This window comes from Palaemon carinicauda, chromosome 35 (genome assembly GCF_036898095.1).
Source record: "Palaemon carinicauda isolate YSFRI2023 chromosome 35, ASM3689809v2, whole genome shotgun sequence".
Taxonomy (NCBI): Eukaryota; Metazoa; Arthropoda; class Malacostraca; order Decapoda; family Palaemonidae; genus Palaemon; species Palaemon carinicauda.
The window spans coordinates 72,328,322-72,345,193 of NC_090759.1; the positions used below are offsets into that span (position 1 = coordinate 72,328,322).

Consider the following 16,872-nt stretch of genomic DNA (forward strand, 5'->3'; position numbering starts at 1 on the left):
TATGTAGGCCACTCGTTCCTAGCGATGCTAGGAACTTGTGAGGTACAGGGGCTCCCTCTCTCTAGTGCTGCTCACTGAGGGATCGAGCCCCCGGGCAAGCCGAAGTCAGTAAGGCTGGGGACTTTCCACCTTTCCTAAGGGGTAAGTCACCCTCTGTAAATAGCGTGGTTTGTATTTCGGTTACGGAACAAATGACAAATTCGAAGATAATTTGTATTTTTCCTAACCATACAAACCTTAGCTATTTACACATATGTGCCCGCCATCCCTGACCCCCAAGTCAAGTCCTACCTCTAAGTGAAGTGAAGCAAGTCACCGGTGTGTGGAGGGGGGAGGGGTAGCAAGCTACCCTTCCCCACCCCCCGCTAACTAGCGCGGGGGTAATTAACCCTCGTTAAAACTATTGGCTCGTCATTTCAGCTGCGCTAAAAGGTAAACCCTCTGTAAATAGCTAAGGTTTGTATGGTTGGGAAAAATACAAATTATCTTCGAATTTGTCATATTTTATAAATACCATTATAATTTACATTTTTTCTTATTCATTAGTTCAGATGGTGTATACAGTATATCTACCTTCAGAAAGGTACAGTATCCACAATTAGATAGATTTTTCAATTGAGTTGCTGTTAACGAGCTCAAATTACTCAGTTATTCGGGAGACCATCTGTGAGGGATTTCTGACAGTGAAATAAGGTTATAATTTCCTTTTAGTTTAATGAACCTTCCATTTTATTTTATTTCAGGTAGTGCCCACCGATCCGACTGCTATTTCCGAAAGTGAATTGTTGCTGCCTTTGGAAAACCTTACAAAATTGCAGACTGATAAGATTATTCAAGAAATTGAGAACACACAAGTAAGTGGCCCATGGTTTATGTCAGACTGTACAGTAATAGGTGAACATTTATCCAGTACAGTAGACCCGTGAGGCATATCCTAATATACCAAACTGCAGGAATGGCAATTCTTGAAATGGGGTAACTGGGACATGCATATACAAGTTATAAAAAAGTCTTGAAGCTCAAATACATGTTTCTTTAATTTTTCAAAGATATTTAGTGAACAAAACATTCTAAGTTGGGGCAGATGGCTTTATAAACAAACAATAGACTAAGGCAGGATCTGTTTGACTACATTATTTCACTTTCCAACCCTGCAGAAATCATGTGATTAGATTAACATGGAGCATTCTACTAGTGGGTTGCTAATTTTGCTCCCTTGATTGTAGTGTATCAGATAAAGCTCTTGTGCCTGAGAATATGTACAGTTATTTGGTTTGTACATTTTTTATATGGAAAAAGGGTTCAACTTTGCTAATAGAATTTGCCAGAGCATATCTTTTACAGGTTACTGTAATTGATATATAATCTATTTATTCTGTGATAATCTGTAATAAAAAGTTTACAAAATCTATATATAGTACTATCATCACTATCACCATTTTGGTCTTTACATTAGAATACCCCTATTTCATAAAGAAACATGAAATAAATTCTACTCTTTTGTCTTGTGCAATGTCTGTAAATTTTTATGTGGTCTAGTTCTTCATGCACTATATTGTACTACAATATACCAATTTTAGAATTCTCTATTGGTCTCAATCATACTACAGTAATTCCAAGTCTACTACATATTTTTTTTTTTATTTCTCTACTCACCCATTGTGCAATTATCTCATTTATTGAAATGTCTTTATTTCTACTCTCTGTAACCACTTTTTCTGCAACTTCATTATTTGGTAAACAATCTTCCCATTTCATGACATGTAGCTGATATGGCCTTGCAGGCTATTCAGTGCCAAAGTACAACCTCATAATAAGGGGGTCAATGAATGTTGTAAAGAAATGCATATAATGCACCACTACCCTCAAGAATCCTCTCATATTTAGTCAAACTTTTTCAAGTGTATGCTCGGATTCTTTGTCTGTGACATACAGTAGCAAAGTTCATATAAATGAAGTACAGTGATACCTCGGTACTCGACCATAATCCGTTCGAGATCCGTGTTCGACCTCCGATTTGTTCGAGTACCGAATTTTTTTTCCCCATAAGAAATAATGGTATATATTCTATTCCGTTCCCAAGCACTCGAACAGGCCCAAAATATTAATAAAACGTGTACCTAAACAACAATAATTATCTAAATGTGTATGAAATTGGTCAGAAAATCCTATAAAACAATTTTAAACCATTTACTGTACTAAAATAAAACAATTTTAAACCATTTTCTGTACTGTAGTGAACATACCTTTGAGCAGCGGTTCGATGGCATACAGGGATGGATGTGGAGAGGATGGAAGGGGGAGGTTACTGCTTGGAAGGAGAGTCCCCTTCCATGATGTGGCGGGGTAGTTCTCCTTCAGGAGTTGTTTCTCTCTCCAATGAAAGGGTGGGCAGATCTATTTCAGGGGTTTCTTCTCTTCTTTGTCTCTTCTTTGGAGGAGAAACAGGCTTTGATGTAGCAGCTTTCTTTTCTTTTGTGAAAAACTGGTCTATTGTTAATTGTTTCTTCCTCCTCTGCAGTATTCTTCGAAAATGATACATGACACTATCATTAAACATATGCACTGCCCGGTTTGCTACTGCAATTTCTGGGTGGTATTTTTCAGCAAAAGCCTGCACATCTGCCCACTTGGAACAAATTTCATTGATGAGAGAACTTGGAACATCCTCCCTTACCTCATCCTCTTCTGAAGATTCCTGCTCCACAATCAGATCCTGCTGCTGTTGTTGTTGCAGGTGCAACAATTCCTCCACAGTCAACTCGGTAGAATGGCTTTCTACAAGCTCATCAATATCATCCTTGTCGACCTCAAGCCCCAAACTCCTGCCCATGACAACAATTTCCTCAACGACATCAGTGTCATCAGAAATTACAGGGGTAGCAGTGCTTGGACCCGCCTCTGGTTGGAAACCTTCAAACTCCCTCTCTGTGACACATGATGGCCACAGCTTACGCCAGGCAGAGTTCAATGTCCTATAGGTCACACCTCGCCAAGCTTGGTCAATCATGTTAACAGAGTTGAGGATGCTGAAGTGTTCCTTCCAGAATTCCTTTAGGGTCAACTTCGTGTCACTGGTCACTTCAAAACACTTTCTGAAAAGGGCCTTGGTATAGAGTTTTTTGAAGTTTGAAATGACCTGTTGGTCCATGGGCTGGAGTATGGGAGTAGTATTGGGGGGCAAGAATTTGATTTTGATAAAGCTGTATTCTTCTTTCAAGTCATCCTCGAGACCTGGAGGATGTGCAGGAGCATTGTCCATAACCAGAAGACATTTCATTGGCAAGCTCTTTTCAATGAGGTAAGCCTTAACCTGGGGGGCAAACACTTCGTTTATCCACTCAGTAAAGAATTGTCTTGTGACCCAAGATTTAGTGTTCGAGCGCCACATAACTGGTAGTGCACTTTTACAAATATTATTTCGTTTGAACACCCGGGGGTTGTCCGAGTGGTACACTAACAAGGGTTTGATCTTGCAATCGCCACTTGCATTTGCACACAGCAACAATGTTAGCCTATCTTTCATTGGCTTGTGACCTGGCATCTTCGTCTCGTCCTTGGTAATGTACGTATTGGCTGGCATTTTCTTCCAAAATAACCCAGTCTCATCACAATTAAAGACTTGTTGTGCGATCAAATTTTGTTCATTTATGTACCGATCGAATTCCCCCACGTATTTATCGGCTGCAATTTGATCCGAACTAGCTGCCTCCCCATGCCTAGTAACACGATGAATACCTGTTCTATTACGAAACTTTTCAAACCAACCCCTGCTCGCTTTAAATGTAAATGAATCACTTTCACTGGTACTCGGACTTTTCTTCACTAATTCTTCATAGATATGCAACGCTTTTTCACAAATGAACGCTTCACTAACACTTTCCCCGGCCAACTGTTTTTCTTTAATAAATATTAAAAGCAACTTTTCCATCTCCTCAATCACTTGTGGCCTTTGCTTAGTTACCGCCGTAACTCCCGTTGCAACATTCGCCTTCTTAATCATTTCTTTATGCTTTAAAAACGTAGAAATGGTCGACTTCGCCATTCCGTATTCTACCGCTAAATCGGACACTCGTACACCATTCTCATATTTCGCTATAATTTCCTTCTTCAACTCGATCGTTGTTCGCACTGTTTTCCTCTTCTCCTTCCCCTTAACACTCATTACTTTCTTGGGACTCATTATGAAAGCTAAAAAAGCAATTAAAAGCACTGAAAATCACTAAATCACAACGAATGCTGATCGCGCGTTGTCTGAGTGACGCTCTCGAGAGAACTGATGCTTCCCGAACAAGCGAGAGTGGCCGAGATGGCGCGATCATCACAAAGCCCATGCAGTCGTCACGTGTTCGGCTGGTCGAGTACCGAATTTTTGGTCGAGCACCGCAGCAAAAATTTCTCGAAAATTTTGGTCGAACTCCGAATTGTTCGAGTATAGAGTCGTTCGACTACCGAGGTATCACTGTATAGTTGTTCCGTAACCGAAATACAAACCACGCTATTTACATAGGGTGTACTTTCGGTGTAGCTGAAATGACGAGCCATTAAGTTTTTAACGAGAGTTAACTATCCCCCACCAGTTAGCAGGGGGTAGGGAAGGGGTAGCTTGCTACCCCTCCCCCCCCCCCCCCCCCACACACCTGTGAGTTGTCTCACTTCACTTTTTGGCTCGGACGAAGACAGACGTTGCTGTTTTTCGTCCTCGTTAATGACAGCCTTAATTTTCTTTTTGTCTTTTTCTAATTCTGTGTGCTTGGAAGTTGGCCTCGACCTTTGTCATCGTTATGCGCAAGTGCCCTGGACTCGCTGGCCGCCCTTATGGGACCTTCATGTCAGCAGAGGACACCGATCCTCACACCCTTTGCCCGCAGTGCCGAGGCCGACGGTGTGATAGAGAGAATACATGTGGTGAGTGCAGGGAGTGGTCTGCCTCCCAGTGGGAGAAGTTCGGCCGCCGGCGTAAGAAGAAGTCTAAGAGAGGCCATTCTCCTTCAGTGGCAACCTTGAAGAAGGAGGGCTCCAAGGACTCTTCTTCCGCCGCCCGAACCTCCCCCGAAGCTCCCACTCGATCGGTCTCTCCTGAGAGGCTGCCGAGTGGTAGCGCAGGCCTTAGTGGTGTTTCCCGACCTCGGGGTGCAGGAGAGGGCGTTGCCTCCCTTAGCATGGCAGCTCCCTCTTCTCCTCCGGGGGAGGATAATTTGGATTTTGAAGAGTTTGACCAGACTGTTGCTAATAATGATTTGTTTCAGCTTTGGGCTTCCTTGGGGCTTAAGGGCACGCCCTCCAAGGAAGCACTGTTTGACCTGATCCAGTTGGGGGCTGCAGTCAAACAGTCGCCGGTAATACCGGAGGTATTCCCTTCGGATTTTGTCGACACTGTTTTGGCCGAGCCTTCCGACGGGTCTGGTCAAACCCTTGATAATGCTCCTGTTGCGGACGTTGCTGATGGCTCTCCTCCTCCCTCCGAAGATTCTCCGAGGGGGGAGGTGGGTCCCACGGTCTCTCCTGTGGGCGGGTCTCCCCCTCGGGGGAGCGCGCTGACAGAGACTCCTCTTCAGAGGACTGATGACCCGGACGCCCTTCCTCGTGGTCGTGTTCGACGTAAGGCCCGTAGGCCTCTTCGCAGCAGAGGGCTTCCTTTTCCCTATAAAGGAGTTAGGAGGCGCCTCTTTGGGTCGTCCTCTCCTGATCCTCCCCCTAAGGAGGAGCCTCCCCGTCAGGAGCAGCCCGTCACAGCAGCGCCCCTTGACCTCTCCGCGGATCGTTCACGATCCCCTACGCCTGCCAGACCTTCCGACCTGCCTTCTCCGTTCCTGGCCGCAGATGCAGTTTGGGCGCCTTCTCACCCAGTTATCCAACAGGCACCGATCCCTTTGGGGTTTAGGGACTCTACTCACGGTGTGGGTAAGTCCCTTGCGCGTCAGGGTTCCCTGCGCGCCCTCCTGCGCGTTGGCGTGCAGTAGCGCTCAAGCGCTCCCCAGAGTCAAAGTCTTCGGACGTAACTCGCCAGTGCTCTCCTGTTCGGCAGCGATCACCTGCTCGCCAGCGCTCTCCTTCTCGCAGGTCTCCTGCGAAGCAGCGCCCTCGTGTTCCTGATGTGCGCATTGTGCGCCCACTTTCTCCTGAGCGCCATCGTTCTCCTGTGCGCAGCCGCGCTATTGATCAACCTGTGCCTGATGTGCGCCTAGCGCGCCAACGATCATCATCTCGTCCACGATCACCTGATCTGGACTTAGGCAAGGGTACTAACCCGTCACCTCGCCCACGTGCCCCTGCGCGCCCTTCTACTTCGGTGCAACAGCGAGCTAAAGCTCCTGTTCGCGAGCGTTCGCCTGCGCGTTCATCCACCTCTTCAGATGTGCGTGGTAACCTTACTGCGCGCCAACGTTCTCCTGCGCGTTCACGCGATCACTCGCCTGTGCGCAAGCGCTCTCCTGAGCGCCCTCGCCCTTCCCAGCCTGATTGCCCCAGGCCTCCGACTCGCCCGCGCAATAAATCGCCTGCGCGCAGTTGTTCGCCTGTTCGGGGTTCGCGCCCTCGTTCTTCTGAACGCACGCGACATCACTCGCCATTGCGCCAGCGCTCTCCGCCTGGCAAAACGCTCGCCAAGTCGCTCGCGACTTCTTTTGCGTTCTCCTATGCGCCGCAATCGATCGCCTAGTGCTCATTGCACACCTTCACCCGCGCGGTCTCGTGCTCCTTCACGTGCGCGCCAACGCGATCGCTCGCCATCGCGCCATCGTGTCCTTTCTCCTACGCGCCGTCTCGCCCGCGAGCGTACGCACCCACGCGCATTCTTCCACACGCGGCAATGCGCCCGCGCTTCGGAAATCGCCCGCGCGCGATTCCTTGAATGCTTTTCCGCGTGAGGACCGTCGCGATTCCCTTTCCCGCAGGGAACTTCAGCGCGGCCAACCGACAGGGACACGGACTTCCAGAGCAGCCTCTGGATCGCCTCCGCGCAAGCGTATGTTTTCTCACCAGGGCCAGGACCAGGAAGGATCTATGGAGAGGTCCATGCAACACTCTTTCCTCTTTTCAGGCAGGCCCCGTGGTGTCTACTCCAAAGGATCAGGAGATCCCCTTCCCTCCAGCGGGAATAACTGACACTGCGTCAGTTACTCGCCAGCCTTGGTTCCGTCACATTATGAACGCAGTGGTCCAGGCTGTGAAGCCCGCCCTCGTTGATATGGGACTTAAACCAACGGCAAGCTCTCCCCTGCTGAAGAGAAGGAGAGGAGTGGACTTCGTGGTGACTTCTCCTTGAGTGAAGTTGGCTCCTAAGAGGTCGGTAAGAAGGACTCCTACGCCTTCTCCTACGCGTGCTGTTTCTCCTTCTCCTGTGGACGTCTTATCTCCTTCCTCAGGAGAGTCCAGCGAGGCAGGGCTATCTCCCACGGCACCAATGGGAGGAACCCCTCCTCTTCGGAGAGAAGCTGCTCGCGAGGATGCCCCCTTTCGGACCTCTTTGCTGGAGTCCTGTATTCCTCCTAGGAGGGAGCCCAAGGACTCCAAGACGATTCCTAAATCGTCATCCAGGATACGTCCAGAGCCAACTAAACCCCAGGAGGACGTCCACGTATCTCCCCAAGATGAGCCTTTGGGGACCGGAGACTTAGCTGCCAGTCCGCAAGGAGGAGACCAGTTCGAGTCTGAACACGCTTTCTGGCAGGTCCTAGGCTTGATGAGGCAGCTCAACAAGTTTAAGGACCCGGAGACTGCCCCTCGTGAGGGCAAGGACACGGTGCTAGACGAAGTCTATGGCACCCAGAAGCCCCCTAAGTCCAGCGCAGCTTTGCCTTGGTCCAAAGGGGTGAAAGGGGTCAGGGACAGAGTCAAAGCCCAGCTATCCGAGCTCGCCTCCTCCGGTCGTTCTTTTGCCGGGTTCAAACTCCTCCCACTTCCTGGAGTACATCAGAGGAGGTACTTTGAGATCATGGGGGAGTCCAGTATGGCCCTTCCGCTCCACCTACGCGAGTCCTCTATCGGAGTCTACCAGGCGAAGTGGAAAGTCTTCTGTGGTTGGTGTCGTGGGAGGGGTATCTCTCCACTCGATGCCACTATTCCAGCAATAGCGGAGCTTCTTGTGTATTTACGGGAGGAAATGCGCCTTTCAGTTCCAGCGGTGAAAGGCTATCGCTCAGCCTTATGCCTGGCGTTTAGGCTGAAAGGAGTGGACATTTCCTCTTCGTTAGAACTCTCTCTACTCATACGCAGCTATGAGCTTACCTGCCCTCAGTCAGAAGTAAGACCTCCTCCTTGGAACGTGGTTCAGGTCCTCAGGGCTCTGAAGAGAGCCCCGTTTGAACCATTACGCCAGGTGTCTGATCTCCACCTGTCTTGGAAGACATATTTTCCTGCTCGCTTTGGCCTCGGCCAAGCGGGTCAGTGAACTTCATGGTCTTTCTTACGACGTCGCCCATTCAAGGGGATGGGGGAGGTAACGTTCAAGTTCGTCCCTGAGTTTGTTGCCAAGACTCGGAACCCTGGGGTGTCAGACTCTAGGTTCGACTCCTTCAGGGTAACGAGTCTTCGTTCTGTAACAAGTGACCCAGACCATCTGTTACTTTGCCCAGTAAGGAGTCTGAGGCATTATTTGAAGAGAACAGCTGCAGTCCGTCCTTAGGTGCAAGTGTTATTCGTAAGCACAGGAAGGACAAAGAGGAGGGTCACCAGGAACTCCATCTCGGCCTGGATCCGGAAGGTTATCCAACATACCTTGGATCCTGACCCTCCTCCGTCACGCCGCCCTAGAGCGCACGATGTCAGGGGCATCGCTACGTCCCTGGCATTCAAGAAAATTTCTCTGTGACGCAGGTTTTGCAAGCTGGGGTGTGGAAGCGCCAGACGACGTTCACAGCCCACTACCTGCAGGACGTGACCCACAGGAGCTTCGATACATTCTCTATTGGCCCTGTGGTGGCTGCACAACAGCTGGTCTAACCTCAGGCTCCTTAATGGACAGGTAGCAGAAGGTTGGGGGCATTGTTACCCGGTTTTAGTCTGCGTGATTGAAAGAGTATGTCTGGCCCTTACTTCTTTCTTCATTCTCCCCTTCCTTGGGGAAAGCAGCATCCTGGTCTCTGCATAGCTGACCTCAACCTCTGCAGGTAAACCATGTTCCCTTGTGCTCCTAGTATTAACTATGATACTGTTTGCGTCCCCCATACCCTGACGAGGTGGTACTGGGAACGTCCTAGCCTAGATTTTTATCTAAAGAACTCCAGGTCAACTTCCTAGGACGAGTCTCAACTTCTTCCTCACACAACTTATGTAGGCCGCACATCCGTAGCAAGCTTCGGAGAGTGCGAGGTGCAGGGACCCTCTTTCTCGAGTGCTGTTCACTCGGTTTTCGGGTCCCCGGGTAAAGCCAAAAGCCAGTAAGGCTGGGGACTTTCCGCCCTTCCTAAGGGGTAAGTCACCCTATGTAAATAGCATGGTTTGTATTTCGGTTACGGAACAAATGACAAATTCGGAGATAATTTGTATTTTTCCTAACCATACAAACCTTAGCTATTTACACATATTTGCCCGCCAGCCCTGTCCCCCAAGTCAAGTCCTACCTCTAAGTGAAGTGAGACAACTCACAGGTGTGTGTGGGGGGGGAGGGGTAGCAAGCTACCTCTTCCCTACCCCCTGCTAACTAGCGGGGGGTAGTTAACCCTTGTTAAAAACTTAATGACTCGTCATTACAGCTACGCCGAAAGTAAACCCTATGTAAATTGCTAAGGTTTGTATGGTTAGGAAAAATACAAATTATCTCCGAATTTGTCATATTTGTTCTCTGTGTACTAATAAGGGACTTTTCCTTACTGCCCTCCCACTTTCTATCACTCCGAAATGCAAATCCATTGCCAGATTTCTTACATCAGGACTATTTTGTTTTTTTGCATAATTAAAGGATCTTATATTCGTATAGTCTAATTTATGCTCAAATCCCTTTCTAACAGATATATGCCTTTATTGTTTCAGCTATGGTTCTGGATTTTCCTTGTTTCTGTCGGAGTTATTGCGGTTTTCCCAAGGGTAGGAGCATGTACAAAACTTATCGTTATGCTGACCATATCTGCTACACATGCACAAGGACTCTTCTTTTACCAAGACAACATACTCATTATGTGGCTGATGTCCATTTATGAAAGGTGAATAAAGTTTGATCGATTTACCATGACTAGATCGCATTTCGTATACCGTTGAATGTAATTATGATTTCAGTGAATTTTACATTTATAGGACCATTTGAAAGTGATTAACCCTTTTACTCCCAGACTATTTGGAACTTTCCAACCCTTAACCTCTAGGGGTTATTTTTTTTTTAAGCACATTTTGCAGTATATTTTTTTTAAATTGCTCTAACAGCCTTAATTTTCGTCATAGAGAGGTCAGATTGGTCTCATTCTCTTGGAAAATGCCTGAAGTTTCTCAAAAAATTATCAAAAATATGCAAATAGAAATGTAAATAGCAGTTTTTTGCAAGGACGTACCGTTACGTCCATGGGGGTAAAGGGATGAGTTTTGTGAAATGTACCAGTACGTCCTTTGGGGGTAAAAGGGTTAATGTTTTGACACCAAAGACAAATTTAATAAATGCTAAGTATTATAATAATTCCAGTTGGTTTTTCGGATCCTCAGGTTACCTGGCATTGCATGGTGGGGAATCATTACAGTGCAGGTGTTAGCTCTGGTTGGCATACTAGGTGTACTAGGAGGACAAAGTGAAGCCAGAGCTAGGACTCATTATACATGGGCTTCCAAAGTTTCTGTTGAGCAGGAAGAAATGGAAACTACCAGGGGTATCAACAGGCTCCTTCTAGAGAATATCCTTCCTGCTTATCTTGCCCATAGATTCCTCGAAGGTTCTAATGAAAATGAACCTCCTCAGGTTTGTTGGGTCCTAAGTTCCAGAATTGTATTTTTTATTCAACCTAATATACAGTAATTGTAGTGGCATTAAATTTCACAAAACATTTACCTAATATTTTCATACTGAACCTTGTAAATGAGAACACTATTATTACAGAAATTTAAGTTTTAGTTAGCAAGTTCCAGCTATTCTAAAGTAGGCTTTTCTGTTCAAGATAAAAGTGTCCAAGTAGAACAAGATAAAAGCTTATAATAGATTCATAATAAATTCAAATTTGAATAGTACCGTACTGCGTTTTTGGGGTCTTAGTAAATACAGCATTTGTCAACTTGTTTTACTTGCTGTCTTTTATTGATTGTCATAAACACCTTTACTTGCTTTTGTTTGGTTGTCTTAAAATTTTTTACTCCTTTACCTACATTGTAATTTGCATATAGGTATACAGTAATAATGATTATTATGCAACATAAAATTTACAGTGAATGAGGTCTTTCTACTTTTAAATAATTCCATTGGTAGTCATTACTCTTAGTCTCATCTGTAGCTTAGTGCATACTCTACCACTGTGCTAGAGTATGCAATAATGAATAACATAAAAGGTCTTCAAAAGCAAGATGTTAAATGTATCCTTTGCCATTACAGCAACAAGAATTGTACCATGAGCGATACAGCAGTGTAGGCGTAATGTTTGCTTCCATCCCAAACTATAAAGAATTCTACGATGAGACTGACGTCAACAAACAGGGTCTTGAGTGTCTGCGATTGCTAAATGAAATCATATGCGACTATGATGAGGTAAGAGGCTCTTCCTAATTCTTTCAAATTTTATTAATTTAAGGAAACATAGTTACTCTACTTAAGTGTGGTACTCATGTTTTTCTTTTAAAATCTTGCATTTTAAACTTCCAGAAAGGGATTTCCTTTTCTTTCATTTTTATTACATGATAGTATTATTAGTACTGTACTAAAAAGCAGTTCCTAAAATGGAATTTTTAAAATTTAGACTGAATCAAACTTCTTACTTAAGAGCAAGTAGCTTAGGAATATTTATACAATTTTAGAATTTGGGGCATATTTTTTCCTACTCGCATACAAACTTTAGTTCACCGCAGAACAAAGGCCTCAGACATGTTCTTTCCCTCATGTCTGTTTATAGTCTTCTATGTCAGTCTGTATCTGCAAATTTTCTCAGATCATCAATCTATTGTCTTATCTTTCTTTCCCTGCTTATTTTGTAATCTCTAGGGACCCATTCTGTGATTCTTAATGTCCATCTAGTATCTGTCATTCTCATTATATGTCCTGCCCATGTCTTTCTTTTTTTTACAAGTTGTTAGAATATCCTCTATGTTAGTTTATCCTCGTATCCATGTTGCTCTTTTTCTGTCTTGAGTGTTATTCCCATCATTATTCTTTCCATGGTTCTTTGAGTTGTAACTAGCTTATGTACTAAGACTTCAGTAAGGCTCCAAGTTTCTGATGCATAAGTTAATACTGGTAGGAACATTTCATTCAATACTTTTCTTCTTAGAAATAGGGATACAGTATGTCTTCAGTGATACTGGAACAGTCACTGAATCATTAACATGGTAGTTGGTTAACGACAGGTGGTACAAATTGAAGCCCCGCCTATTTGCCTATCATAGAAAATTTGTTATTATGAGGATACTGTACAGACTTTTGTGAAGGGGCTACTGTAGGCATCCCCCTATGTAGTGTTGTGAGCTCAGAATTTAACTTGTCTCGCTTCGTGGTAGTTTCTCAGCCTTAGAAGGGAGTTAATCATTTCAGTCTGAGTTTCCCCCTACCTTTGCATGTATGATAGCAAAAATTACTTAGCTGGCAGGGTCATTTGGCGCCAATATTGTTCCCAGTGCTCCCCTCAAGACAAAACCCCCAGTGTAGTGGTTTGAGTTGTGGTGGAAGGAGTCTTGTATCCTCCTCCTTGGAGGGACTGCAGTCATTATTTTTCCCCCAGACCATGACATCTCTGTGAAGAAAGAATGGTTATCAAGGCAAAGGAGATTTTACCCCCTCTTCCTCCTCTACCAATCTTCTCTGCCTCCTCCATTCCCTTCACCAGACATTTCTTTCACCCTACCTTTACATATATGATATCAAATATTACTTGGCTGGCAGGGTCATTTGGCAACAATATTGTTCCCAGAGCTCCCCTTATGACAAAACCCCCAGTGTAGTGGTTTGTGTTGTGGTGGAAGGAGTCTTGTGTCCTCCTCCTTGGAGGGACTGCAGTCATTATTGTTCCCCCAGACCATGACATCTCTGTGAAGGAAGAATGGTTATCAAGGCAAAGGAGATTTTACCCTCTCTTCCTCCTCTACCAATCTTCTCTGCCTCCTCCATTCCTTTCACCAGACATTTCTTTCTTGAGAAAATGATGATGGAGATAGTCTAGTGGGAAGGCCTATCACTGAAAACTCCTTGGGACTTTTAGTGATCGCTCTCTTTCATGAAGGAGGGTTATGGTACTCACCCTCTAACTGGTACCTATGGTGTAACTCAAGTGAGCAAGAGCCAATGTAACAGTTACTGCTGTTGCACCATGAGCAGCTGAGCGTTCCTACTCGAACCAAAAATCAGTATCATAGGCCATGGGAGGTTAGAAGTGTCTGGGGAGGTGGAAATGTATGCCCACATCTTTCTTGTTAATATCAGGATATAGAGAATTGTTCCTTACTCTACTGTAGTTTCTAAGCCATACAGAACTCTCCTGCAGACCTGTAACATTGGGGGTTGGTTAGCGATCGTGAACCTGATGTTACAGTAAGCGCTGTTTCATAACTTGCAGGTTAAAGGTCCTGTCTAGACTGATCTCTAACACTTTACAGTAGGCTCCTTCACTTGATTAAAGAAAAAAAAAAAGAGTGGAGTTTTAATTGAGTGAAAGCATTGCACGTGTCATGATTCCTGAGGTGTGGGGTATTGAAGTTTCTCACTTTTTGCAATCTAAACATGGCTGTGAGAACACAGCAGGTGTTGCCTTCTAATGTTAGTAATACTCTTGTTTGGAATATGATTTTTTTAAAAATTCACTAATTCATAGCCGACCAATACTTATAATTTTACCCAAATTGCAAGTTAAAGTTGGGAAGTCAACATCTAAAACAACAAAATCTAAGAATTAGTTGTGTAAGATTAAGGATCCTTATGACAACATGTGAGATTAAGAAAGGCAATTGAACACACTGTAAATGGGAAAATAAACTGTTTAAGGCGAGATCACGAGAACCTGTAAAATTTAATCAAGACTTGAAATTTCAAGTATTTGATTTCCCGGAGAACTAAAACTGGGCTAAATTATAAGTTATGAGTTTGACAAACAAATTATTTTTTTAAAAAAGTATGTTCAGTAGCTGAATATTAGTAATTTGGGTATTTTTTTTATTAGATCACATCTTGTTTACAATCAAAGCCTTAATCTATAAAAGTTACGTATTAGTGTCACCGTTCCTAAGTTGTTGACAGTCAAGTTCCAGGTTTTATAGGATTGCTGTTAACAGTCCCAATATTAGATAGCAATCTATCTGGGCATTTTAAATTACATATTCCAAAGAAACTATTTATCCAAAATTAAAATACTCCATATTGATTTTCCATTTACAGTTGCTCCAGAAACCAAAGTTCAGCCTTGTAGAAAAAATCAAAACAATTGGCAGTACATATATGGTGGCTGCTGGTCTACATCCAGGAAAAGAGGAGGTAAGTTTGTAGATTTCAGTTTTGGAAATGTAAGCTTCAAAAAGTGAGAGCTCTTTTTCTTTGCATTTGCTTTGGTTTAAGCACACTTTTGTCTACTAGTACTTGACCAACACGTTTGTGGTGTACAGTACTGTGCACACTTGTTTTATATAGTGCTTTGTCTTTTGAAACTATAGTTACTACCTTATAGTGTACATTAATTTTAGTGTTCGTATGCTTTAATAGCCTATGGCTCATCATTATTCATCATTGCTTTTCAGAGAATGCTTAGAGTCTTGTTATTTAGTGTATTCTTAATTTAAACCACAATGCAGTGTTTACTACTTAAAAACACCTATAAAATCATAATTAGTGCAGTATTTACTACCAGTACTGTACTTAAAATACATTAGAGCAGTGTTTACTACTTAAAAACACAGTTAGTGCAGTGTTTACTACTTAGAAACACACTTAGTGTAGTGTTTACTACTTAAAAACACACTTAGTGCAGTGTTTACTACTTAAAAAACACACTTCTATAAAATTATACCGAGTGCAGTGTTTGCTACCAGTACTTAAAATGCACTTAGTGGTGTTTACAATTTTAAAACACATTTAGTGCAGTGTTTACTACTTAGAAATACACTTATTCCTTCAAATTATTTTCTAAATTTTTGTTTTATCCAATTAGGAAAAACCCACAATATTATTCTGTACTACTTTATATCCTTTTTCCTTTTGCCCCTTAGGATTTTCAAACTGTAAGTACAGTAGTTGCTTTTTTTACTTATAAAGTTTGAGTTTTCAATATCCTTTACTATAGATAGATTGTGAAATGGTGGTGTTTATTAGGATATAGGTGTTATTCCAAGCCTGTATGGAATAACTGCTGCTGCATGAGACAGTATATTGCTTATTCTTCCCATCAAGTAGCTTGGGATGTTTTAATAATTTTGTTAAAAATATTGATTACATTAGTATTGGCTTGTAACAAAGGCATTGATAGAATCTAAGTACTGCACCAAAAAGCATATTTTAAGGATAGAATCTATTAATATTGCATTAGTTTATTAATGTTGCCCCATCTGATTTTATATGCCAGTATATCTCGCTGGTCTTCCTACAAGTTTTAGGGGAAAATTATATTTATATGATGGAAGACAAGCCACTGTTAGGAGTAATAACTAAAGAACTAGTTCCAAATATTTATTTGAGAAAATGGAACAAAATTACAAGAATAAATATTATTAAAATCCCAGAGGAATTGGGGGTTGTACAGGTTCAGTGAATGGTTGAAATTTCATTTTAGCATGGATAGTGTACATAATAGTTTAATTTATATTATACAGTGACACTCATTAAAAGCCTAAAATCAGAATTTAAGTAATCGAGTTTAATTGTTGTTATTGTCAACTAAAACTTGGAACACTATTATCTCTGATAAATGATATAACCTGACCTCTGAGCTACTTGGTAAAAGAATTTACTATAGACCATAAGGAAATGATTACAGTATAGCACAGTTAAAAGGTATTGTTCAAGGGAAATAACTATAGCTTAGAGGTTTGGCATATCAGATGTGTGTAAAAACATTGATAGATAACAAATTTTATTTGATATGGTCTTGTTGACCACAAAAAAGTATTCCAATTCTTATTTGCAATGTAATTTATGGCAAAACAAAATTATAGGCTATTTTTAATAATTGTAATAAAATTTTCAATTAAAGGTACTGTATAACATTTGTGAAATGCAACTACTTATGTAAAAACAAAACTATATTCAATAGGATTGAGGGTTACTAAAACATTATAAATTAATCAAAATGCAGGTATGATTAGTAGAAAACTATACCAAATTGTTCCTCTTTTTCCATAAAATTCATCAAAAGAGGATTAATGTATGTGACCAAGTGAAATTACATTGTACTTCTTAAAAATGCATAAAAAAAGTTTTGATCACATACATGTGAAAGAATTATACTTCTTAGTTGCCACCAGACGGACACTTTGTTTCCATTATTGTGTTTTTTCTATTTCTATAAAGTCTTATTGCAATAATATCTAACAATTTTTATGGCAATATAACATCATGGGCTAATTTTGCTTAGGATTGGTACATAACTTCTTCATTTGAGTGATGTTTAGATTTTTAACTAATCACTTCAGCTGTATCACTGAAAAATTCAGTTTCAGGTAATAATTCTTTGTGAAATTTAATTTCATGCAAACATCATAGACATCTTCATTTGCCATGCTTAATTGATATGGCCAAGTTTGGTTAAATTGGATTTTTAAATGCTAAATTGA

At 42.6% G+C, this 16,872-nt stretch overlaps 1 protein-coding gene across 1 annotated transcript in view; it reads left to right on the forward strand.

Moving 5' to 3' along the window:
• Positions 1-16,872, forward strand: part of LOC137627870 (adenylate cyclase type 7-like) — an 85,132-nt gene that overhangs the window by 46,423 nt on the left and 21,837 nt on the right. The window contains exons 6-10 of the mRNA XM_068359304.1: positions 744-854; positions 9,973-10,142; positions 10,633-10,882; positions 11,507-11,659; positions 14,489-14,584. Coding sequence (XP_068215405.1) covers positions 744-854; positions 9,973-10,142; positions 10,633-10,882; positions 11,507-11,659; positions 14,489-14,584 — 780 coding nt within the window. The remainder of the gene's footprint in view (positions 1-743; positions 855-9,972; positions 10,143-10,632; positions 10,883-11,506; positions 11,660-14,488; positions 14,585-16,872) is intronic.